The sequence below is a fragment of the Podarcis tiliguerta genome, assembly GCF_965153285.1.
Source record: "Podarcis tiliguerta genome assembly, chromosome: 14".
Classification (NCBI taxonomy): Eukaryota; Metazoa; Chordata; class Lepidosauria; order Squamata; family Lacertidae; genus Podarcis; species Podarcis tiliguerta.
Window position 1 is genome coordinate 38,889,283 of NC_139547.1, and position 26,088 is coordinate 38,915,370.

Here is a 26,088-nt window from a genome sequence, read left to right on the forward strand (position 1 = left end):
CTTGAAGAAAAGCGATCAGGCCAGTACTGATGGGATCACAAGGCGAGTGGCTGCTCAAATAGCCCTTCTGCAAATCCTTTCTGTTAAAATTTGATTATCTGCAGATTTGATCCAGGTTAAACCTTAAGCACTGCTGGTAGGTTGGTAGCTTCAAATTATTTTTGAAGCTACATTTTCAAATGAACCATTATCAAAGCTAGGGCACCTGTCTGTATTTTTTGTTGCCTCAGTTAAGATGGCAAGCGAGAATTCTTACAATCTTCTAACCTTTGTGCAGTTCCTAGGGATATTTAGATGTTTTTATGATGGTAGGGAAAATAACTTTATATCAGATTTGGTAGAATTTATGCTTATACAGTGTCTTTAAAAGTTGGTAATTCATGAATGCGATGCAGGTATATTCATCTCATGAAGAATGTTACTGTTTCAGAAGTTAACTGTCTCCAAGAACCATTATAGGTCAAAATCTTAAACAAGACAAAGACATACCATGGATTTGCATGAGATTATTTTCCCTGCTCTCTTTTTCAGTGGGCTACCGTTTATTCCATATCTGGATAATTTGCCAAATTTCAACAGACCGGTTGATGGACCAATCAGGCTGCCAATTGTTGATAAATATAAGGTACTCAAATAACAGCTACCTTGAAGATATGACACAATTGCTTTAGTTGCTCAGTTTCTCATTTATAGTTAGCTGTGTCTGATGGCTGCTTCCTTCTTTCCCCAAAATATGTTACTCCAAAGCCTGCCATTGGACTAAAATGTGCAAAATGCAATTGAATTGTTCCTCTATTATCTAGGTACTGTACCTTAACCTGTTTTGGTGACATATGACAGTTGGGAGTGTTAAGAACATAGGGCCATATTCAGCTGACTCATTGCGCTAGCACAAAGTTTTCCACTAGCGTGATAGAACTTCCCCCGTTTACACCCCCAGGCCCTCCTCAGAGCTGGAAGAGAAGCCCTAGAAGAATGTGCAGGGAGAGGAGAGGAGAGATAATTTGCACTTACTAAATGATCTCTTTAGCGCAACATTGAATACAACTCATAGTAATATTTCAGAACATTTCCCTGCAGTCAATGGAATTATTAAAACATGCAACCTATAGTTCTGAAGCTGAAGACTTTGTTATTCTGTGACTGAACTGGAGTGTGCATGTGTGCACCCTTAATGCACTCTTCTGGTTCCATTTTCTGTAAATGTAGTGTCACAGCAATATGTGTATTTTCTCACAATGAAAAGATTGAGATGAACTGAAATGCATGTGTCACGTTATTCAGCGAGCACTGAGTACTGAGTCCCATTCACTTGCATGAGAGAATTAAGCAGAATTTTAAACATTAAACTTTCCCCATTGGTATCAGTGGGACTAAAAATGGCGTAGCTTTGTCTTAAGTGTCTACTGAAAATTGGACAGCATCACTGACTGAGAGTTGCTTACACAAGGAGTTGAATACAAAGATTTTCTTCCTCGTATCAGAGGGAGTCCCCCTTGAATGAGGGACGGGAGCCTTTGGAATCCAATCCAGTGCATTTAACCGGCATCATAGTTGCAGGACTTTCATTAGTCTATGGTAGACTTGATAAATTCCACAGCTGAGTTGGTAATATGTCATGCTTACCTGTTTAAAACCACCAGGTCCTGAAGGTCTCACAAAAACGAGTAACCCAGTTAAAATTCAGCTAACACCAGCTGAAGTTTAGCATTCCTAAACCTCAGTCCCGAATAAATCTCTCTCCCCTCCCCCAAGTATTAAGATTTGTCTTTGTACCCTATCCTATCCTCAGAGTGTCTGTGTGGCCACCTAACAAGGTGCAGTTGCTGGTGGTAAGGAGGTGCTCTCGTGTGATCTTAAATATAAGGGTGATAACATGTAGATGTGAGCATATAGTTACCTAGTGGTTACTCGCAATATTTTACCCCTTGGGTTTAATTTATCTCCAGCAAAAGCTCCTTACTGCTTTGATTGAAATTCCTTAGCACTATGCCAGATATTCTCTTTTGTAAAGCGCGGTAGGCTCTATTTTGCTGATTTAAAAAACAACCTTTCTTTCCATGTTGAAGGATATGGGCACGGTAGTTCTGGGAAAGCTGGAATCAGGCTCTATCTGCAAAGGACAGCAGCTTGTGATGATGCCAAACAAGGTACGGCACGTTTTCCTCTTAAGAAGCTTAACTTTCTGGTGTTAAGCCTACAGAATAATTCTGAGGTTGAAAATCGGCATTCCCCTGTGAGGTTTCATTTTTGCTCTTGAGAAGGCTTAGTGTGCTTAGGCACTAATAAGCAGAAATATGCACATGATCAGCCTAGTTTTAGTTTGAGGAACTCCTGAAACATGTGCTTCTGGGTTTTTTTTATTTGCAATTAGCAGGATCCTAGTCGGAAATGCTGTGGTTTGCCCTGACCAGAGTTGGGTTGTTTCATCTTGCCACCAACGCAGACAAACTCTTGAGCTGCTTGAAATATGCTGTCCTTTAGTGTTGAGTGTATGCTGTGGCTACTTTTTATGCATAGGCTCGCTAAGTTTCAGCTCAAATATCTTATCTGTGCTAGATAGCCTAAAACATTTCAGATTTTTCATTTTTTAAAAAGGTTGCTTAGAAAAAGTAGAAAACAAGTCATCCTAAATCACCAATCTCTTCCGTCTTTAAGGCAGAAAATTCCACTGTTGCACTTCTTTTTCTGGAAGCTTTCCAGAGCTTGGGTCTCACGCACCCATGTAAAATTCATACCTTGTGGTTCTGAATTCTCTATCTGTTGGAGCAACTTTTGAAACCCAGCTTACTCTGCCTTGCATACTTTATGTGAACCCTGTTCATTATTAACAGACCAATGGAAAGTTAAAAGCTATATGTTAAGAACTCCAAGTGCCTGCTGCAAACTGCTACAAACCATCAGGTTTATCTGATTTTGGCATGAGTTGGCTCCTTTCAAAACAGGTGTTTCTCAGAAATACTCCTCCAAGCAAGTTGCCTTGTTTCACAACCCTGTATTGGTTTCATGTTGTGTCTGAAATCTGAGCGTGGGGCATCTGGTTCCAAAAGATATAAATAACCAACACCCAGTTTTCTCTGCTTACCTTCATGACTCCAATCATCAACAAAACAGAGGCTGGGGTTTTTTTTTGGGGGGGGGGTAACGTTCAAAATACAAATTTTAAATGTGTTTCTAGACTTACCAAATAGCAAGATTAAGTTAATAGTCATTGTGTTGGAGAGGCAGAGGAAAGTGAAGTTTCTGCTAATAGAGGAGCCTTCTGGGAGAGAGGAGAGGATCCTTTGGTGCGAGGTATAAAGGGTAGAAGGGATGCGGTGGCGCTGTGGGTTAAACCACAGAGCCTAGGACTTGCCGATCAGAAGGCCGGCAGTTCAAATCCCCGTGACGGGGTGAGCTCCTGTTGCTCGGTCCCTGCTCCTGCCAACCTAGCAGTTCGAAAGCATGTCAAAGTGCAAGTAGACAAATAGGTACCGCTCCGGCGGGAAGGTAAACGGCGTTTCCGTGCGCTGCTCTGGTTCGCCAGAAGCAGCTTAGTCATGCTGGCCACATGACCCAGAAGCTGTACGCCAGCTCCCTCGGCCAATAAAGCGAGATGAGCGCTGCAACCCCAGAGTCTGCCACAACTGAACCTAATGGTCAGGGGTCCCTTTACCTTTACCTATAAAGGGAAGAGGATGAGAAAAGTAGATGTGTTGGGGAAGCACTGTTTTGTTTAGGGTTTTTTTTTGTTTCTGGATTTGATAGTTTAGTTTTACCATGCCCGTCCTTGTATCCAATGGAGTTTTCCTCAGAGCAGACCTTTTAAAATTAATGGACCTACATAAATCATGTTCATTAATTTCAGTGGGTCTTCTGAGTAAAACTAGCAATGGATACAGCCTCATGTATTTAAATTATTGTAAGCAACTTTGGGGGGAGGGAGAAATGTTGCAAATTGCTAGAGTGGTCTGGAGCAAGGAAAGGTTTGACTAGCTTGCAAGTGAAGATGTTTGGAAAGTGGCACCCTGTATTATGCGATTCACTCCCAAATCACTTTCTTCTGTAACAGTATTTGGCTTTTTCCTTGCAAAAGGCCAGGGAGAAGAGGATATGATAGTTTTGCCTTAAATGTTCTTCTGACTGCAAATATTTAGTGACTTCCTGGCTATTGCATTCAGTTACTTCACCAGTAACTCTGGAGCAGCAGAATTAAATCTGCTTGCCTTGAGCATGAGCAAACATGAATGTTCTCTGCAGAATGCCCATCAGTTTATTTGTGTGTGTTCATCAATAGGCCGGCATACTGCGGTGGTTTGTGATCCCACTATGTGGGGTTCTGTGTTAGACTTTTTAAAATATACTTTTAATGAAGGATTTATATATATATATATAAATTGAATAACAGGGCAATGAATGCATACTGCATTATAGAAAAGGAAACTTTAAAAAGTATTTTTGTACAAATGTACAAATATACAAAACTTTTTTTAAAGGGGGGGAGGAGTTAACTACACAATATAAAAGCCAGCTCCCCTGCCTCCTGATCTCCCAGAACCAGAAGAGATATGAAGAGGGTGGAGCAAAGACAGAGAAGTCTCAGGTGGCTTGGAAAAAACTCTGGCAAGGAGTTTGCGAGCTGCAAATAAAAGGTTTTAATTGTTTTAAGTGCAACATACAATATGGCACTAGATGGTGATGCTGAGCCTTATGGAAATGGTGATGCTGAGCCTTTTTTAAAAAAACACTTTTTAAAAAAGCATTTTCAGAACGTTTTATATATGTGTGTGGATTCCACCTTAGGCAGCTATGAGAAGGTGGGGACTTTACTGCCTCATTGGGGCAAGACCTACTGGGAAGAGTTGCTGGGATCACTAGGCCTGTGCTGTTTTGGTTTATTTGAAAAACGTTAACTTCACTGACAGCGGGTGTTTTATTGCCGACCTACTCCTGATAACTGTTTTTATCAATTCTAATGTTTAAGCTTATGTTGCTGTAAATGACTTAAATGTTTATCTGGCTTTTTGCAACCAAGTGTTATATAAAATTTGTTTGATGAATAAATAAAACCGTTTTAAAGCCTTAACGTTGCTTTCTTGAAGCATAATGTGGAAGTCCTTGGGATCCTTTCCGATGATGTAGAAACTGAATCAGTAGCTCCAGGTGAAAATCTGAAGATTCGACTGAAAGGAATTGAAGAGGAGGAGATCCTCCCAGGGTTTATACTCTGTGATCTTAATAACCTGTGTCATTCAGGACGCACTTTTGATGCTCAGGTATGTTTGTTGGAAAACCATGATTGATTTTCAACCGATAAATGAATAATGCTAAGTTGGTTGATTCAGATATGCATAGGTTGAGGGTATATCAGCAATTAAATCTTGTTCAGAAATCAGTGGTATCAATGTGCGAATTAAATTGTTAATCCTTGATTTGAAAGTCTTCACCTTCTAGAAAATAAATTCAGTTTGCTTGCAAGTTAGTTAATTTTCCTAGCGTATATTTCTGCTTGAAGCAATATCTTCCTCCAGAGGGAAAGAGAGATGAGGGAATTACTATCCAATATCCATAAGAAATTGGTGTTTTTCTACATTATGTTTACTTAGTTATTCTTATTGATTACAGATAGTGATAATTGAGCATAAATCCATCATCTGCCCAGGTTACAATGCGGTGCTGCATATTCATACCTGTATTGAAGAAGTTGAGATCACAGTGAGTATTTCTCTCATCTTCTTTGATTAAAAGATACACAATGGTGGCAGAAGGTTTGAGTGAAGTGTCTATTAATTGTGCAAATGGGGTTTTTTTGTCTCAGTTTTTGCTGTGTATTTAGTAATCTCCCACTGTCACCATTAGATGGTCTCAGCATCATGTTGTTATGACTTATGGCTAAATGCAGTCCAAACTTTTTTCAAAGAGGGCCAGATTTAATGAAGTGAAGGGCCGTGAGGGCCGACCAAAGTTGTTAAGCTTTTTTAAGGATTTTAAAATAAACTGCCACACAGGCCGAATTAAACCGACCGGCGGGCCAGATTAGGCCCCCAAAATGGACTTTGGGCATGCCTGATTTAATAGCCCAGTGCATTCATGTAATTCAAAATCATTATGTTTTGAAATAGTATTTTACTAAGAACATTGAAAGTGTGTATCAGGTGAAGTAACATAGGGTAAAACTCCTCGTGAAAGGAATATACAGTGGTGCCCCACAAGACGAATGCCTCACAAGACGGAAAACCCGCAAGATGAAAGGGTTTTCCTTCTGCAGAGGCACTTCGCAAGACGAATTTCCCTATGGGCTTGCTTCGCAAGACGAAAAATGACGAAAAATTTTGAAATTTTTTTCCGCTCCAAAACCCCTTTTCCTGAATCGCTAAGCTGCTAAAAGCATTTTAGCAGCAAAACCGCTAATCCCCCAAGCCTTAAAAAGCCGTTTTTAGCCCTTAAATTGTCAATAGCGCTAATAGCGCTACTCCGTCAATGGGCTTGCTTCGCAAGACGAAAAAACCGCAAGACGAAAAGACCCGCGGAACGGATTCTTTTCGTCTTGCGAGGCACCACTGTATAGTGGTACATCCACCTAAGTTATTCTCTGAGTACACCCATTAAAATTAATGGACCTAAGTTAGCCGTGCTTGTTACCGTATTTTTCGCTCTCTAAGACGCACCAGACCACAAGACGCACCTCATTTTTGGAGGAGGAAAACAAGGGGGGGGGGGGAATTCTGAATCTCAGAAGCCAGAACAGCAAGAGGGATCACTGCACAGTGAAAGCAGCAATCCCTCTTGCTGTTCTGGCTTCTGGGATAGCTGCACAGCCTGCATTCGCTCCATAAGACACACACACATTTCCCCTTACTTTTTAGGAGGGAAAAAGTGAGTCTTATAGAGCAAAAAATACGGTAATTTAAGTGGGTCTGCTCTGAATTGTGCTAGCATTGGATACAACCTATCATTCTTCCTGTACTTCAGTTGAGGTGTTGAGCTTCTTTTGAGAGAGGCTTTATTTCAGGTTAAGGGGGTGGGGGTGGGGAAGAACCAAATAACAATGAAACTGTTGTGGTTTTTCCTGCTGGACACCTCATAAACAGCTATTAAAGGACCAGGGCTTCTGCTGGGAAAAGAGAGCACATGCTTTATATCTTTTCTCTTTCCTTCTGTAGGCCTTAATCTGTCTGGTAGACAAAAAATCAGGAGAGAAAAGCAAGACACGGCCCCGTTTTGTTAAACAAGATCAAGTATGTATTGCCCGTTTAAGGACGGCAGGAACTATCTGCCTTGAGACATTCAAAGACTTCCCTCAGATGGGTCGATTCACCTTAAGAGATGAGGGTAAGAGGATTTGAAAATGGCTTGGTTTTTTGCTTTTTTTTTACTTTGTGTTGCTGAATTATAGAAAATAAAATTCCATGCTTTGGATGTATCGGCTTTGGCTAGCTTTAATTCTGGAAGGCACGTATATGAGAGCCTTCCCCACCCTGGTGCCTTCCAGATGTTTGGACTACAAGTCCTGTGAGGCTTGGCCAACCTGGCCAGTGGTCAGGATGCTGAAAGCTGTAATCCAAAACATCTGCAGGGGCACCAGGGCGAGGAAGGCTGGAAGATGATACAGTGGTACCTCGGGTTAAGTGTTTAATTCATTCCAGAGGTCCATTCTTAACCTGAAACTGTTCTTAACCTGAAGCACCACTTTAGCTAATGGGGCCTCCTGCTGCGCTGCCGCTGCATGATTTCGGTTCTCATCCTGAAGCAAAGTTCTTAACCCGAGGTACTATTTCTGGGTTAGCGGAGTCTGTAACCTGAAGCGTATGTAACTCGAGGCACCACTGTATCTCAAACTGCTGACTGTCATATATAAACAGCACTGCATGTCAGTTGTTGAAAATCAATTGAAGTTTAGTAAATATCCAGATGAATTTCAAAATTGGCATAGAATTTAGGGGGAGCAAATTGGTTTGGGCTGAAATGCAGATTCTCTGGTACAAAAAAAAAAAAATCAGAAGCCCTGTATCCATTTCCATTGTTGGGAAGGAAGATTTTATTACAGTTCATTAAGAAGAGCATAAGTTTCTCTGCAAAAACTAGTGTGTAGATTGAGGTAGCACTCTCTACATTTATATGCAATACTAAATGGCTTGTTTCTGCCATAGTTTGTTGAACAAACCAGGTTCTGACAAGCAAAATAACTGTGGCTTATTCCACTTAACATTGGTTTGATTTTCTAAATTTTCTTGCTTTGCTCCTTTATCGCCACATGCGTATAGGGCAAGATGCAAAAACAAAGGAGGGTTAAGCCCAAGGTCCAGAGGTAACGAGAAAACATGCAAGCCAAGATACATAAGCCAGCATCAGAAGCATGGTTTCATATTCTGGTTTGTTCACCACAAACAAACCATAGTTGGTTGTGACAGGCTTGCATGTACAAATAAGCTAACCCCCCCCCCCCCCATTGTTAAGTGCAAACCAGGTTTTGTGTGAAATCTGTGTGACTGTTTACTTGGAAGATTTTTTAAAGGTTCACACATGTATGTCTCCTAACAAACCATTTCTGTGTTTTGTTTAGGTAAGACCATTGCAATTGGAAAAGTTCTGAAATTGGTTCCAGAGAAGGATTAAGCATTGTTTTTGACAAGCCTGCACAAATACTGTGAGGGGAAAAAATTGACTCTGCAAAAGCCTACTTCACATCGCCTTCTTATTTTCTTCCCATTGATAACCTTCTCCCTATATTTGCAAAGATGAGATTTCACAGCAAAGGTCCACATTATGTCAGCTTTCTCATATTGAGAGCTCTGCTATGCCACTGTTGAATTCCCCCCCAAAGTTTTTTTTTCCTCCCCCTTCCTCCTAAATTCTGCTTCCTTGGAAAGATTTGGCAATAGCTTTGTAAGTGATGTGGACATAATTGCCTAGAATTATGAAAAATCTATAGGATTTATGTTTATTTCCCCTCTCCCAGCATATTGAAACATTTTTCAAGGCAGATCATTAAGAGTGTGCAAGCGTGTGTGCACATGTTACAAAGACAATTACCATGTTAATAAACTATTCAATTTGAAATCTTTTTTCAGTATCTTAATTGCTTTTGAATAATGTTTTTATCCAGATGTAACACCTGTTGCATTAGCTTTTAACCTGCCAAGTAATCTGAATATTCAATTACTTAGGCTTTTCTGAAACCCAACTCTTTCCCTTTGCCGCCTCCCGGACGAAGTTATAAATGAAGCAATTAGACAATTGACAAAATTTGTACTAAAGAAACTTTCTTTCTCCCTTTCCTTATGGTGGATTAAAAAAAATTAAATATGTTCATGCAAGTATGGTACTATTTAATTAGTGTTGCATCACTTTATCTACAAACAAACTTAACTTGATTTTTTTTAGGCACTGGGGCGAGCTAGATCTACCTACAGTGCCCTGAATTATACCATCAAATCCTTTCTGGCAGAAAATGCTAACCAATAAAATTAGTAGGACTGTTACGTGACATCTCTGGCAATAATGCTGGTACATGATGTTTGGTCTAAAAACTAAGCACAAGTACTAGTTTATGATAAAGTTGCGCTGTTCATTCTACCTTTTAACTTGGAAGATGGGAGAATCTTTGGTTGCTGGGTTTTGTTTTGTTTTTTAAAAAAAGAGATTTGAAGCAAACCAAATAGGCCATAGAGGAGTGGTAGGTATTCACTCAACTGGCAGCGGCTGAATGATGGCTCATTCAGCAAGTGCCACTTATTTAATCCAGAAGGTTTGTTTGCTCATTAAAATTGAGAGTAGAATCAAGCACAGTCTATAAATTTCTGCATATCAAAGCAATTTGAGTTAAGGGAAAGCAAAAGTGAATAAAAGGATTTGTGGTTGGCAGTTCAAAGGAACAGGGGTTGTAAACTTTATACTTGGCTGAATGTTGGTCTGTACCATTGCTATAAACAATTAGGGAAAGAGTTGAAAGGGAGGTGCAATGATATTCAAAGTGTTTAATGGCAAATCTCCATTATTAGGTTCATATAAGAAGGCTGACTTCCAATATTGTTCAAAGTGCTTCTCCAATTAAATCCTTTGCAGTGTATGTTCAAATAGTAATGTGCCCTTTCCCCTAAAGTTTACAGTCATGTGACTGTTTCATTTTACACAATTCTAAATTTAAAATGTTTGCCCTTTTTTGTTTCTTTGTAACTGTGGAACCTCCCATCCATTTCACTTGAGGCTACATTGTATGGACGAAGCAAAGTTTATTGTCCTTCAATTTCATATGACTACACTTGTAGCTACCGTAATGCATGAAATTTAAATAAATTTTATTATGTCTGCAAATTTCTGGGCTTTTATTTTTCTGGGAATCTGAAAGCTTTTAAAGTCGATAACTTTTAAAACAAAGCTAAAGAATTCAGATAAAGCTGAAAATTCAGAAATAATCCAGATTTTTCCTTTTCTTATTTTATAACGTAAGCTGAAGGAAGAGTCTTTGAAAGATTTGCCTGAGGTGATGAGCTTACCATTTTCAGATGTTAAGTTGTGCTGTGTTTGTGTCTCAAGCTCCGCCTCTTTCCTTTGAGATGATTGCTAGTGAATAATGTAGTTGGTGAAGGGTTTTTTCTTCCTGATATAGCAAATGACAATTCTTGGAGGCAGAGATGCAGCTAAATAAGCTAGTAGTCATTGAATGCAGTCATTCTTTAGAGCAAAAGTTGCACTTGAGGACAGGGGCAGACTTTGGTCTTTCAAATTTCAGTGACACCCTGTGCGAAAATTCAGCCCCCCTCTCGCCTTCCATTCTGCATGTGCTTTATATCATACTTGCAGCACACCCCTTGGCTCAGTGATCAGTGTGGGTGAATCAGTTACATTACCCTAAATGTGTGTTTGCTGAGGAACTGCAGAACTTAAGAATAGGAATGCTAACTGAAGTTGTCATATGGCATATGGAATTCAGTTATATTTGCAGTGCACTCATTCCAGGGTTAAATATAATTGAAATGGAAAGGACATGATTCAAGAAAACGGGGGCTTGGGTGTTAATGTGTGTTACCACTGCATTCAGAACCTAAGGCTTTAAAGTCCCAAAGAGTTCTCCAGTTACGTGATTTAGATTGCAAGTTTCTCTTCATTGTATTAAATCAAGCTTAGTAAATGTAAAACAACCTCTTGGGCAGGTCTGAGGAATCATGCTGAACTTCAGGTATTGCTGAACTACAACTCCCATCAGCCTCAGCAAGCCTGGCCAATGTCCAGGGTTGATGGGATTTAACAATGTCTGGAGGGTCACCAGTTACACACAAGTTCTACCCTGCCCATTGAACTGAATGAAGGCACCTTCATTGGTAAGGGAGCTTCCTACATGCACCAGAACTCATGTGAGGCATCACTAGGTGTGTGCCTCAGGAGCTGTGAAAGCATTAAGACTGAAGGATAGTGCTAGTATCCTAAGTCAAATAAGTAAATTCTGGAGGCTCCATCTTTTCTCTTCAAGATAGAAAGGTTCCAATTTAAACCCTCTGGTTTACTCATTCCACACAAATTTATATACAGGATATAAATTCCTGCTTGGATAGCTTCGTTGGTTAGAGCACGGTGCTAATAATGCCAAGGTTGCAGGTACAATTCCTGTATAGGACAGCTGCATATTCCTGCATTGCAGGGGGTTGGTCTAGATGATCCTTGGGGTCCCTTCCAACTCTACAATTTTATCAATGAATGTTTCTAAGTCAAGTCAAGAAGTTCCTGTTAAACAGTTTGCAGCTGTGCTACGACCACATCTTGCCACTAATCATGTTAAAACCCTTCATCAATGTTTGTGGCTCTTTTGTATTTTTCTTCCAGGGGGAAAAATAGAAACCCTGGCTAGGCTTGAGGAGAAGGCTTGGAAATGTGAGATTGGAAAGGATTGATTGTGTTAATAGCCATGACTTAAAACTATTATTTCAAACTCTGCTGATGATAAATGACTTTGGAGTGTGTTCTTGAATCTGAAAGCTTAGTAATGTAAGCAGTGATTAAACGTAAAACTTGAATGTGCCATAAAAGCCTCCTGATTAATATTCTGTAAAGGGTGAGGATCCTCTTGGGCAATCCATGTGGGCCTCATGCCAGTGGCAGGTGGAGCAATGAATGCAAATTTTACTTTCATACAGTAAGCTGGTTTCTATATGCACCCTGTATAGGCAAGCGGGAGTCACTATGAGGACACATTCCAGCTAGGAAGAAAACACCCAGGGGGGTGTTAAGCAGTCAGGGGCGGGGGCTTCATTCACCCCCAGAGCCTGTGGCTCCTGGCCCTCTACTACCTACAAATTGGAAACACTGCTGCATTTCCTGCACACAGTTGAACAAACCCAATCCTTGCAATGAATGAAAATGGCATGAAGGTTGCCTTCTGCCAATGGCAAGTGCCAATCCCAGGTCTCTGTTGCAAAAACTGAGGGTTTTTATTGATTCAAATCTTACATCCGTTGTCTTTTATGTGTCGCAGAAGATGTCATTTGAGAAGAGTCTACCCACCCAGTGTCAATCATTTTTGTTGGAATCATAAAACATCTAAAATCTCTCACATTTTCCAGCCTTATTTCTCCCCTTACCTTCCATGTCAAACAACTTGAATAAACTGTGGTCCAATAAAGAATACTAAAAACCTGTGTCATGCCTCCAGCGACTTCTTTTAAAGCTCAAGGCTTAGTGTCGTGTCCCTGGCCAATCGAAACACGGTTGCTTGTTTTGCTGGTTGAATATTGGATGTGAACCGAAATCATGGATAGGATGGTAGTGGTATTGGACTGCTGACAAAACCAGAGTTAAATTTATCAAATATGAAATATTTGGAAAGAATTGACATGCATACATATGCATGGTACAGCTAAAATTATTTAGGGTATTACGACATTTTAATGGGTGTCATCAAATACAGGAGTTCGGCTCTAAGGTGGGAATTAAGAGTAGATTGTTTGCACATAAAGATTTAGTAAGTGCCTTTGCCTGACAGGAGGATGCAGTTTTACAATGTATGGCATTCTTAGCTTCTTATAGTATTTGAATGAGAACCTGTGCACCTCCAGATTTTGCTAGACTACAAGCAGCTAGGTCTGATGGGAGTTGTAGTCCAGCAACGCCTGGAAGCTCACAGGCTCCCTACTGCTCTCATAGATGAAAGTGTGAAGGGAATATTGCCGCCTTGTCACTAAGCCTGTAACCATTTGTGTCTGGGCTGTATCACATCAGACTGCAGGAAAGGAGTACCCAAGGATGAGTGAGAAATTTCCTTAACATGCTACATTTCCTTTTTTGTGGTGGCTCCCCATTTGTAGAATGCTCTCCCCAGAGAGGCTTACCTGGCAGCACTCAGTCTGAAAAAGGTTCCACCTGTGATGTAGAAGCTGTATTTTTGGGATGTAAAAAGCACCACTGTTACTGGTTAGGGCCAGTTTCCCCTGCTGCCTTTCAAATTCTGCATTTGGCAGAGCTTGAGGACTTTTTGGAGGCATTTCCCAAGTAAACAGATATGGGTTCTGTTGCCCGGCTATAGAATTTTGCTTTACATGGACAATCATTTTATCCATTATTTTCCATTTAAATGAAATTAGAATATACTCCTGCTACCTGCAGGTTTTTGACGACTCGGTACTTAAAGCATCTTACATGAATCTAAACCATTGCCCAACTCAGTGGTATCAAATATGTAATAAAGTATATAATTTTGAAAAACTAGTGGGAGACAATCTAAAAACCAAGACCTGGCAAATAAGAGGGAAGTGCCCTGAGAGGAAAGTGAGTTTCCAAGGTGTTGTAAACAAAAATTGCCCTTTTCCCTTATGGGGTATCCAAGAGCCCATATAGAGTCCTTACATAGTTTCCTTATTGGTAGGAGAGAATAACAGAGGCCAACCAGAGAATATTGAGAAGCAAAGCAGCTAGTAGGCTTGATCTTTATTGATCTGTTGCAACAGGGTGCTCCCCTCACCCGCAGGAGAGAGGAGAGACCCAGAAAAATGGCATGCAAGGCCTTATAGACTTTTGAAAATTGCCACCATGTAGATCAAGACCACCCCAGAAACATCATACATACATCACAGAAGGGGTGTAACCTAAGATCACCCCTCAGATACATCACACCTACAGAACAGAAAAGGCGGTCTAAAACAGAAATTTTAATATTGTTTTTTAATATGGTTTTTCTCCTGTTGTTGTTTATCTCCTGTCTGGCAGGTTACTTGATTGGATTGCCTGGGGAGCCTGGCCATTCTTTTGTAGTGATAAATACTTAGTTCCTGGGTCATGTCACAGGCTCACACCCTATTCAAACACAGACATACCCTTAAGACAGGATTTGTGAAGGAAAAGACAATGGGGAGGCTTTTCCACTTTGACCATGCAGAGAAAACATTTGCTCAGTTTAGGAATAAAAATGGCTTCAGGTTGGTCTTCCTGTGCTGATCTTTGTATGTGCAGTTATGAACATTACCATATATCTAAGACCTCAAAATTCCTATCACAAAGGCATGCTCTGGTTCATGGGGTCACAGAGAGTCGTACACGACTAAGACGACCAAACAACAACATTACCCCATATCCATATGAAACTATTATTTCAGTTTTCTGATTTCTATGCATAGCACTGAGAGGGCTTCCCATACATTTTCATCCTGTCTTCCCTCTGCCCCACCCTAGGAGCTCAAGGTGGCAAACAGAGTTATCCACTTTCCCAATTTATCATCTCAACAATTCTGTGACTCTCTAAAGCTGAGAGAAAGTGACTGAACAGATAAGCCTTTTGGGTGAAGCGAGGATTTCAACCCTGTTTTCCCAGACCCTGGTCTGACACTCTTAAGCACTAGCAGTAACTATGAAATGCAGAAATATTAAGGTTAAGTTGGTATGCATTCCCAGCTAAAGATTCCCAGACAAGTTCAAGGTTTATATTTGTATATAAAACCCTTGACAACTTTCCTTGTGATCTGCCCACTCGACCGCTTTCGGTTAGCATCCGCAGGTGCCTTCTCTGTACTGTTTTGGGCACATGCTTTATTTATAGCCTACCCAAGTATTTAAGGCTGATGCATACTTTTATCTGGGTTGTTTTTTAACTATTGTTTTTGAATGTTTTGATTGTTTTACCTGCAATTCCACTGTTGTTGTTTTTTGTAATCCACTTTGCAGTTGTTCTACAAACAAGCTGTGTATACATTTTTATGAAATAAAAGTTAAAACCCAAGGACCCCCTGTGCTCCGTCCCTGCAGAAAAACCACAAGCCTTTCAGTGGTTGCAGCAATCTCCTTAAATCGTCCCCTCGGACTTCCTCTCATTCCAGATCCAGCTTTTAGCAGAAGAAACGGTGGTCCACGGGACTCTTTGCGCAGGCACGATTCCCTTTCTGAAACGTTTAAAAATTCAAAGCGCATTTCCCCAATGCTTTTAGCTGTTTCTATTTCATCTGTAAGCCGCCTTGAGTCCCTGCTAGAGAAAAGGCGGAATAACAATGATCACAGTACTGTAATAATAATAACAGGTGGTAAGACATCAGGGCTGCAACTCCTGACTTTGCTACTTTTTATTTAGAGCGGGTGGGAGGTTATTAATAGCACAGCAACAGCTGCATTGAAATTTCGGGTTTTCTCCCTTGTCCTGCATCTCTGCCCCGAGAGAGTCCAAAAATGGCGCCCGAAGTGAAACAAGATTCGAGCTTCGCCGCTCTAGCATTCCAGTTTCACCATAGAGAGGAAGCGTCTCCCTCTCGGCTCCTATGGAGATTAGACCGGAAGTCTAGCTGGTTCACTCTCAGCCTCCGCTGAAACCCCTCCCTCCCCTTTTTTACGCGTCGGCTGCGGGTGACGTCATTGCCGCTCGCCGCGGTGTGTTGGCGCACGAGGAGAAGCAGCAGCATGGATCCAGCGGCGGAGTTTCCTGTGGATCAAGGGCAGGTAAGGAGAGGCGGCCGCCGCTTGGGGGGGGGGCTGAGGAGGGGGAAGGAAGTTCCCGCAATGAAGATGCGGCTTATCTCTCCTCTTGGTGGGCGGCAGCGGGAATGCAGCACTTGGGGGCTTCTCTCCGGCGTGGCGCCCGCTGGAGCGGAGGCAGCCGCTGGGCTTTCCGCGGCACCAACGGGCGCCTCTCGGTTCTGCGATTCGGAGTCTGGCGGGGTGCTGATAAACAGGTGCTGGAGTAGGACTGAGGGGAGCTGGCATCAAGATCTGACAGCGCCGGATTTATGTATCATCTAAACAAGCTATAGCTTAGGGCCCCACTCTCTTGGGGGCTCCCAAAAGAATTAAAAGGGGGGAACCTGGATGTACATTTCCAAAATATAAGATAAAAAACAAATAAAATAAAATCCACATAGAGCAACAGTGTTTTGTGTTGTGTTGGCTCCTGTGATGTAAGTAATGGCCCCCGCCTGCTAGCCTGCTCCCTAAAATATCACTGGTTTGCTCATTTCTGCATACAGTTGTATCTCGGGTTACATACACTTCAGGTTACACACTCCGCTAACCCAGAAATAGTGCTTCAGGTTAAGAACTTTGCTTCAGGATAAGAACAGAAATCGTGCTCTGGTGGCGTGGTGGCAGCGGGAGGCCCCATTAGCTAAAGTGGTGCTTCAGGTTAAGAACAGTTTCAGGTTAAGAACAGACCTCCGGAGCGAATTAAGTACTTAACCCGAGGTACCACTATAGGGTGCCTACATTCTGCATGGACTGGTTGCAAGGGCCCCATTACCTAAATCTGGCCCTGGTGAAGTTCAGCAGGGCCAGGCCCTCTCAGCCTAGCCCTAAATTGGGGGGGGGGGGGGGGAGAGAGAGAAGAGGAGAGAGAACAGCTAGATGTGACTTCGAACCCCGTAGGAGAGAAACCCGAATGCTAAGTAACTTTTAAACACATTGGAACTTGGAACTGTTTGCAAAGGACAGCCCCTGCTTTCTGATACCAGCTCAGAAAAGAGCAACCAAAAATCGAGAGGGATGGATCAAAACCCTTATGAGGACAGGTTGCAGCTCTGGGGCCTTCTTAGGTTAGAGAAAAGATGAGTAAAAGGTGGCATAATAGAAGTTTATAAAACGATGCATGACATGAAGGAAGGTGTGAAGCGATTACTTTGCTGCTTGTATGCCAATGTGTTGGCCTAGATTAGGGGCTGGAAACCTGTGGGCCCTCCAGATCTTGCTGGACTCCAACTCCCATCAGCCTCAGGCAGCATGGATGATGGGAATTGGAGTCCATCAACATCTGGAGGGTCACAGGTTTCCCATCCCTACACTAGATGGAGGTGAAGGATTGACCTCATTGTAAATTATGCTTAATGCCGCTATGTATTTTTGTAGACAAAACACTTGCCCTTTAATAATGGGTTGGCTGGGGATTAGTTATCTGTACGGTTGGTTGGAATGCCTAGAGTGGTGCTTGGATGTGGAGTACTTTATTGCTAAGGATGCATTTTGGAGAGGTTGCTGTATCAGGAGGGGGAGTGTGGGTGTAGTTTCTGTATCAGAAATTTTGTTTAGTTACTAATCATGCTGTTTTGTGGAGTTCATCTGTGTTATAAGAATTCAAAGGTCTCAGATATAGAATAATGTTCATAATTGCATACAGTAAACACACATAAAGGGTAAAGGGACCCCTGACCATTAGATCCAGTCGTGACCGACTCTGGGGTTGCAGCGCTCATCTCACTTTATTGGCCGAGGGAGCCGGCGTACAGCTTCCGGGTCATGTGGCCAGCATGACTAAGCCGCTTCTGGTGAACTAGAGCAGCGCACGGAAACACCACCGGAAACCCACCGGAGCGGTACCTATTTATCTACTTGCACTTTGATGTGCTTTCGAACTGCTAGGTGGGCAGGAGAAACACACATATAAGTATATAAACCATGTGTCTAAATAGTACAGGAGAGCAATTCTGAAGCCATTTTGACTCTCCCCAAAGTACCTCACATATTTTTCTGCAGTAGGAGGATGGGGAAAACTTTTCAATTTTTCTTTTCACTTGCAAATCCTCCCTGCAAACCCAGTCTGGCAAGTATCTTGGAAGGTGAACAAATTATCAACAGGCGTAATTTTTTTAAAAAAGAGTCAGGAAAGAAGTATTTGCAGCCTGAACGTAATGGCTGGGCTACCCAGACAAATGCAATCAGAAAGGCTTCATCGGGTACCTTGATAAACAGGAGAGAAATTGCATTCACAGTACTGCTGGAGACCACCTCCTTCTGTGATGTCTCTATGATGTTTTTGGGCTAAGGGGTGGGCAGTTTCAAAAGTCTTTATAGGGGCTTGCACACCCTTGTTTTGGGTCTCTCACACCTTCTTGCAAGGGGGCGGGGACTCTGTTGCAACTAGAAAAAAAAGATCTGCCTTGCTTTCTACTGGATCCTTGCCTCCATCCATTCATCTCTGACCAATCATGGATTTAGGAGACTCAGTGCCTTCGGGAATTGGGCAGCAAAAGCCAACCCCACATTTTCTATAACATCTGTAATGCTTCATTTGAGGTTTCAGCTGAGGTTATTACCTGCTTTGAGATTATCAAATTTTTTTAATGATACCTTCTTGTGAATTTGCTCTTTCAGATTAAAAAAGCAGCCCAGGCCCTCCTTGCATTCAGCGCCAGTAAGCAAAAAAAGGCAGAGAAGCTGCTGTTGAATGAGGACCAGCATGTATTTCTGATGGTCACCGTTTGGAAAATCCCTCCACGTGAACAAGTCATCAAAATGTAAGGCTCTGGGTTTTGCTGCTCTGCTGTAATGTCTTTGACCATGATGCCTTTTGCTTCAGTTGTATTCATGACTATTGTCAATCATTCCCTCTGTTTCCAATGGCCAGGCTGTGAGTGACATCACTTATGTAGCCAAAATGACACAGCCCACATTCAAGCAAGCTTTGACCTGGGAGACCAGGGTTCAAGTCCCCACTCAGCTATGAAGGTCACTTTGTGACCTTGGGCCAGCCACTGCCTCTCAGCCTTGCCTACCTTTTCAATATAACTGAGAAAATAAAATAAAAACATAATTAGAATCACGTAAAAAAAAAAATCAGAATGGTAACATACCCTCGCAGCTTATCTGTGTTAACTGATTAAATAATCTATTTTCCTGGAAACTACTGTGCATTCTTAAAATCTTGTTCTCTTCATTCTAGAACACTGCCTCATGATATTTTGCCGGCCACATCAGATGTTTGCCTATTCACAAAAGATGAGCCAGGCTTAACAGCTGAGCAGACTGAGAACTTATACAGGAAACTCTTGTCCCAGCATGGGATCACAAGGATCAGCGAGGTACAGAGAGAACTCTGAGCTTCATCAGTTGGTTTAGCCTGTCGTACGAATGCAGCCTAAGGCCTCATCTTAGAAATGTCAGTGATTTAAGTGATATATAAGTACCCTAAATCAGGGGAACCTTTGGCCCTGCAGATGTTGCTGAGCTAGAACTCCCATCAGTCCTAGCAGGCATGGTTACTAGAGTTGTTCTCCTGTCACATCTGACAGGCCAAAGGTTCCCCACAACTGATTTAAAGTATTTATATACCATGTAGTAATCTGCCTCATAATGGTTTGCATCCATGTCATGTTATGCTTTATTGTACATTTCATTTTGAAAATGCTCTTCACTGCTTTAGGTCTAAAGCGGCATATGAAATACATTGGAATCATTGTGATTATGTCGTTTTATGTTCCTTCAAATTCTATTTTATTGTTTCAATATTCTGTTTTTCACTAGAAGCTTTTTGAGCCTAAAGTGCTATATAAATAAACTGTAATCATCATAATTTTATCTTTTAATTAAATGCTGTAGTGTAATCTAACCAACCTCACCCCTGTATCTGAAGGTCATCTCCTACAAAACACTGAAAAAGGAATATAAACCTTACGAAGCAAAGCGTCGCCTCCTGAGTCGATTTTCTCTCTTTTTGGCTGATGACCGGATTCGGCGGCTTCTGCCATCGCACATAGGGAAACACTTCTATAGGAGTAAAAAGTAAGCCCCCTCACTTCTCCATGTTTCATTTCTACCAAATGCTACTAAGGATGCTGAACTCTTCCTGAAATCTTGCGTTTTTCTATCATATAAGGGCTCCTGTGTCTGTGAATCTGAAAGCGAAGGACCTCTCTAAGGAAATAAACAAGCATCTCCAAGGCACTATTCTTCCAGTCACGAACAAGGGCTGTTGCTAGTAAGTATTAATTTTGATACTTAACTATCATCATCCAGGCTATGAATTTATTTACTGGCTGCAGTTATGCGTTGCTTCTCAGGCATTTGAGACATTTTACAACATGATGCTAACCCAAAGGAATTCCAAAAGACAAAGGGAAATATTCAGCCAATTTTTACTCAACATACACTATTTGAAATTAATGGGCCTGACTCAGTCCTGTTTGTTCATTTCAGTGGGTCTGCTCTGCGTAAAATTTAGTTGACTACCACCCAAGCTAATAAAGGAGCAGACTTGTCTCAGGCTATTCATGGTATTTCTTCTTTAACTTAAAGGTGGTATATAAATTATTTTATTATTGGTAACCACTGTTGACTCGCAACTTGTGCACATTTAACTTGCGCGATCGCAGCCTTACGGGCTTGGCAATTGGCCATCTGAAATTGCACAGATTAAACACACACAAGATAGACAGCTTAACGGTTCTTTCAGGGTGGAAAGAGCTTTCAGGCTTTCTTACCGGGCTCTGAGACTCCCAGATGCCAGTAAGTGAGGCCCACTCAGCGCACCGACTTCAGAAAGGTAGGGGTGGGGAACAGTTCCAGGGTTGTCTTGGCTATATGCGATTTTGGCTTTACAATCTCCCAGTGAGTTGCAAGTTGACTGTGTTATCATTATCATTATATGCTTTGTAGTTCTTCACCCTGGTATTTATTTTAAGGAAGATGTCATGGACTGGCTTGGATGCAGAGGAGACACCAAGCTGGAGAATCCTCAAGGAAAGAAGGCTCAGAGCCAGGGAACTGGTGGTGGGATGATGATGAGTGGTCAGAGGGAGCAGACTGGGAGGAGGAGGAGAAGGAGAAGGAGGTGTCAGAAGCTGAAGAGGCAACAGGGTTTAGTGAGCAGGGAGAGACTGTGGCAGAGAGCAATCTAGATCCATAAGCACCAAGGTGGAACCTGTAGGTTCAAGGGCAGCTTTCCTCTGAGGAATGCTGGGAAATACAGACAGGAAAGGGCTCTTGTGTTCATGCCCTGCTTCTCAGTTTCCCAGAGGCCACTGTAAGACACGGGATACTAGACTAGATGGGCCTTCAATCTGATCCTCCAGGGCAGGTGATGGGGAGCCCACAGGCTGAACCTGCCCCACCTGGCCTCTGCATTTGGCCCACAAGGCCATTCCCCCAAAGTCTGCAACACCCTGTTTTACAGGGAAAGAACAGACAGCTGAAGGACTGCCATTCAGCAGGGTATTGACTCCAGGTGTTGCTCTCTTTTTTCAGTTCTATACGTGTTGGTCATAGTGGCATGGAGGCCTTGGAGATCTGTGAAAACGTCGTTGCTGCCGTGAAAGTGTTAGCCACGAAAGCCCCCCAGGTAATGATGCTCAGTCAGGTGAGGGGTTAAGGCATCTCCTCTGCCCACTCATCCAGGAGTAAATCCCATTAATCTTGGTGGAGCTTATTTCCAAGTAAATATGCATGGAATTGGGCCGTCCATCTTTTTATTAAAGTGGTTTGCTTTGTGTCTGCCCTCTTTCATTAACCTCCTTTTCTTTCTTTCTTTTAAATAAAAACAACAATTGCTGCAGATCTGGAAAAGTGTTAAGATCCTTCATCTCAAGATGAGCAAATCTGTTGCTCTTCCGATCTTTACCTGTAGTAATCCCATAAAAGGAATTCCTCAGAAACAGCCAGATGCCGAAGTTGAACAGGTAGGAGACTGACTCATGCGTACATAGTGGGCACTTTCAGCAAGAGTGGTCATCCTGGCTGGTTAAATAACTACAACTATTTAGTATTTTGTAACTTCTGCATGTCTGAAGAGGCTTAAACAAAATGTTTTAAGTGGGCACGGGAAAGAGAGCAGTAAAGGTCAATAGACGGGGAGTTCCAAAATGTAGGTGTGGATTTACGACTGCAGAATGAGTATTGGGTTCCACAGATCAAAGCAGTCGAATAGGCACATTTGGGAATTGTAGTTCTACTATTCGGAGGGTGCTGGGTTGGCTGTATGTGGAACTAGGGGGAAGATCCAAAAACGTTCTGGGAAATGTGCATTGGTACATGGTGTGTACCCATTTGCCTGTATTGGTGTGGTCTCTTGATGAAGGTGCTAAGGAAATTAATCAATGCCTTCCAGGAAAACCAAGCAAAGAAGAAGAAAAAGAAAGGGAAAAAGACAGCTGGAAAGAAGAACTTGGCTACAGCCGGGGCGACAGGAGAAATCAACCAGGTTCCTGCCATTGCTGGGGGAAAGAAGGCAGCAGCAGCAGTCTCTGCCGTTGTCAAGTCGGAAGAAGATGAAGATGGAGACATTCCACAGCTGGTTCCAATCGAAGCATCTCCCGGTGTGAAAAATGAGAAGGTAAACCAATCTTGTTCTGGCTGAGTTGCAATTGGAGCTTCAACTTGACGGAAGATTCTGTTCCAGATACCTTGCAGGGCTGTCCACACGGTATGCTGGACACAGGCACAAGCTGTGGGTGTGTTTGTGTGAATTACCGTATTTTTCGCTCTATAAGACGCACCAGACCACAAGACGCACCTAGTTTTTGGAGGAGGAAAACAAGAAAAAAAATTCTGAATCTCAGAAGCCAGAACAGCAAGAGGGATCGCTGCGCAGTGAAAGCAGCAATCCCTCTTGCTGTTCCGGCTTCTGGGATAGCTGCGCAGCCTGCATTCGCTCCATAAGACGCACACACATTTCCCCTTACTTTTTAGGAGGGAAAAAGTGAGTCTTATAGAGCAAAAAGTACGGTATTTGTATGCACAGGGGCACAGGTTGTACTCTCATGGAATGGAATGTGAGGGTATCTGTGTGGTCGTTTTGCCACCCTCAGAAGCAGGGGGAACGGTAGGCCGGGAAAGGGGTTTCTTCATGGCCGCCTCTAAATTGTGGAACTCCATCCCCTCAAAGGTGAATTTGGTTATCTTCACTCTACAGTTTTTTTCCATATGCGGAAGAGACACCTCTTTCCCTTGCCTTTGACAGAGTTAATATGGTTTTTGTGGGGGGGACTCCACCTCTTTTGTTAATTCACTATTTCATCAGGAACCATTTTACTTGTTTTTACCATTTTGGTGGTTTTATCCATTTCTAGACAAAACCTCTGTAACCCACCCCAGGATCTAACAGTGAAGGGTGGGTTATAAATCTTGTAAAATAAATGAAATATAATACGTAACTTACTTAAGAAAATAGGCAAATACATTTTCATAAGAGTGCACTAGACGAAAAAGCATTTACACTGCTTCAGGGAAAGGGATCATTGTATCTGCAAAGGACAGAAAATGTCGAAAGGGAAAGCGACAAACTGGCAGGGGATCTTTTGCTTGAGATTTGAAAGAAAGGAAGCAAAGATTTTTTTGCTTGATAGGTGAACAAAATCCAATAATGATGTTCAGGTGCAGTTTGTGCCAGATACGAATAATAATTATTACTTTATTTGTACTTCATTCTTCTGACTGGGTTGCCCCAGTCACTCTGGGTGGTTTTCAGCATATGCAAAAACATATTAAGACATTAAACACTAAAAACCTCCTGATATAGGGCTGCCTTCAGATGTCTTCTAAAGCAGGGGTCAGCAAACTTTCAGCAGGGGGCCGGTCCACTGTCCCTCAGACCTTGTGGGGGGGCCGGACTATATTTTGGAAGAAAAAATATGAATGAATTCCTATGCCCCACAAATAACCCAGAGATTCATTTTAAATAAAAGGGCACATTCTACTCATGTAAAAATGCACTGATTCCCGGACTGTCCATGGGCCGGATTTAGAAGGCGATTGAGCCCTGGGCGTTGGTTTGCCTACCCATGTTCTAAAGGTTGTATCTCCTTGATATCTGGTGATAGGGCATTCCACACAGTGGGCGCCACTACCAAGAAGGCCCTCTGTGTGCTTCCCTATAACCTCACTTCTCACAGTGAGGTTGCTGCCAGAAGGCCCTCAGACTTTGATCTCAGGGTTTGGGCTGAACAACAGGGGTGGAGACGCTGCTTCAGGTATACAGTGCCAAGGCCATTTAGGGCTTTAAATGTAAGAGCCAACACTAGCTTTTATTCTCAGTGACATTTGGTAGTGAGTGGGGAGAAAAATAAAATCTTTCTATTTTCAACACATATCATGGTGAACAAAAACAGGTGAGTTCATACATCAAACTACCGTGTGTTCCGAATTCCGCTCATCATTGCTCCCATCATCATTTTTTAAAAGGAAAAAGTCTGCTGACTCCTGATGGGTGCCTTTATTCTCTTGCTTTCCCTCTTCAATATAGGTGCTAGAACCTAGTCCTGCCACAGGAAAAGAAATCAAAGCAGGCAAAAAAGCTTCAGCAACTCTAACTCTCCTTGGCAAGAGGAAGACATCCCCGTCTCCAGGACCGCAACTGAAAACACCTGGAGTTGGGTCGAAATTGCTCGGACGAGACAAGAAACCCAAAACCCGAAGCTAAAACTTCTTGGAGGAGGAGCAGACAAAGACCCCAAAGAAGACAGAAGCAAAGTATTTTGTGACCCTTAAACCAGGGAAATTGGTCAAGTCTGCCAAGAAAACTCCTTAAACTTGGGGAAATGAAGGTGCCGCAGTCAACATGACCAGCATTGCAGCACGTTGCCAACTTGCTTTCCTAAACATAGGGTTGTAGCCACCAAAGTTGTCCTGTTAGCACAAGGACTTGTCCGCTCACTCTTCTGTCCTCCCGTGTGCCCCACCCCGCCTCCTTCCAAACCCTCTGGAGCAGATGTGGGGAACGCAAGGAGAGAGGGGAGATGTTCTGTGTCCCAACTGGATGTCTTTGTACCAATAGGATGACTTTGTTGAGCACAGCTTGTAAAAGTCAATGGAGTTCAGCAGAAAAGTCACCTTGAGAACAGGGTGGCTATAGAGAGCCAGCATTTTTCTTAGCAATCTGTAATCTTGTTTCTAACCGCTAATACAGACCTGTGTTATTCAGATCTATATAAAGTCAGACTTTCCTTTTATGACATGTGCATTGCATTTTTTTTTTTTTTTGCCTGTACTTCATTATCTATTTTATATTATACAATTTAATATGACATACAGTTATAGCAAAAAAGTTAAATAATGGGCCTATTTCCTAACCTTAGTCTCTTGGGTAACAAGGATTTTTTATTTTTACAAAACACCTCCTAATACTCCAAATACATTATTTATTCAGATACTTCTCACCTGGTGAGAATATTTATTTTATTTGAGAATTGAGTTGTTGTCTTCTAACCCTAGTTGAAAATTATACTTAATTTAGCAAACTGCTAGTAACCCCAATATCAATTCCAGATTGCTATTAGTAATTGCATCTTCTAGATTGCATGCTATTTTCAAAATCCACAGTTGGGCATGACTTTGATCAGGACCAACCAAAATGTCAAAAAATAGCAAATAAGCTTTCCGGTTCTCCGGTATTTGCCATCCGTCTGGATGTTACAAAGAGTAGGGGCTGATGTTTGTTTCTTTGTTTTGGACAGGGTGCAGGTAGGGGTGGAACAGAACAAAAAAAAGTACAAAAATGATTCTAAATTTAAACTCTGTTTCAATATGGAGATGTTGATTTTTGTACTTTTTTACTTTCTTCTGACCCCTGTTTACTTCGTTTAATATCTAGACTGGTCTTTGGAGATCAGCTGGTGAGTTGCTGGACTTGTGGATCTGAAAGAAAAGCCCCAAAAGCATGGGCTCCAAAAGGTGTCACAGCCCTGCTTTAGTAAGATGGAATATGTGCATCAGGGGTGGAGAAGATTTTTCAGCCAAAGGACCACATTCCCTTCTGGGCAGTTTTCTGGGAGCCACATGCCAGCGATCGGCAAATCTGAACTGAGCAACAAATACAAAGTTTGCCTTTCTGCAGGAGGCTATTTTCTATACACTCACACACCCCACTCTGTCCTTCATTAAGGCCAACTGGAGGTGTGAATAGTTCGCACATTGCAGCTAAGCATAAATGCAAGGGGGGGGGTGTTG

General features: G+C 42.1%; 2 protein-coding genes and 1 long non-coding RNA gene across 5 annotated transcripts in view; 2 read left to right on the forward strand and 1 right to left on the reverse strand.

Annotated features, from left to right (window-relative positions):
- The window catches only part of GSPT1 (G1 to S phase transition 1), a 35,657-nt gene extending 25,364 nt beyond the window's left edge, over positions 1 to 10,293 (forward strand). For all 3 annotated transcript variants that reach the window (XM_083412544.1, XM_083412542.1, XM_083412543.1), the window contains exons 10-15: positions 532 to 625; positions 2,070 to 2,150; positions 5,082 to 5,255; positions 5,605 to 5,694; positions 7,143 to 7,311; positions 8,543 to 10,293. In XM_083412544.1, the coding sequence (XP_083268670.1) occupies positions 532 to 625; positions 2,070 to 2,150; positions 5,082 to 5,255; positions 5,605 to 5,694; positions 7,143 to 7,311; positions 8,543 to 8,595 (661 nt within the window). In that variant the 3' untranslated portion in view covers positions 8,596 to 10,293. The remainder of the gene's footprint in view (positions 1 to 531; positions 626 to 2,069; positions 2,151 to 5,081; positions 5,256 to 5,604; positions 5,695 to 7,142; positions 7,312 to 8,542) is intronic.
- On the reverse strand, positions 3,137 to 5,074 carry LOC310664036. The gene is made up of 2 exons (XR_014504755.1): positions 4,287 to 5,074; positions 3,137 to 4,233 (listed from the first exon to the last, which is right to left on the reverse strand). It is a non-coding gene; the product is annotated as an uncharacterized lncRNA (long non-coding RNA).
- Positions 10,294 to 15,763: 5,470 nt separating the features above from the next.
- Positions 15,764 to 25,091, forward strand: RSL1D1 (ribosomal L1 domain containing 1). The gene is made up of 9 exons (XM_083412557.1): positions 15,764 to 15,888; positions 18,526 to 18,668; positions 19,094 to 19,232; positions 19,784 to 19,932; positions 20,027 to 20,128; positions 21,394 to 21,487; positions 21,702 to 21,824; positions 22,253 to 22,477; positions 24,386 to 25,091. The coding sequence occupies exons 1-9, from the start codon at positions 15,850 to 15,852 to the stop codon at positions 24,560 to 24,562; spliced, it is 1,191 nt and encodes a 396-aa protein (XP_083268683.1). The 5' UTR covers positions 15,764 to 15,849; the 3' UTR covers positions 24,563 to 25,091.
- The last annotated feature ends 997 nt before the right edge of the window (positions 25,092 to 26,088 follow it).

What these genes read in the sequence shown, in the direction of transcription:
- RSL1D1 (XM_083412557.1), top strand. Translation starts at nt 15,850, where the DNA reads ATGGATCCAGCGGCGGAGTTTCCTGTGGATCAAGGGCAG. An exon ending in CACTTCTATAGGAGTAAAAA is followed by an intron (nt 19,933 to 20,026) that starts GTAAGCCCCCTC and finishes CTATCATATAAG; the next exon opens with GGCTCCTGTGTCTGTGAATC. An exon ending in TAGCCACGAAAGCCCCCCAG is followed by an intron (nt 21,488 to 21,701) that starts GTAATGATGCTC and finishes CAATTGCTGCAG; the next exon opens with ATCTGGAAAAGTGTTAAGAT.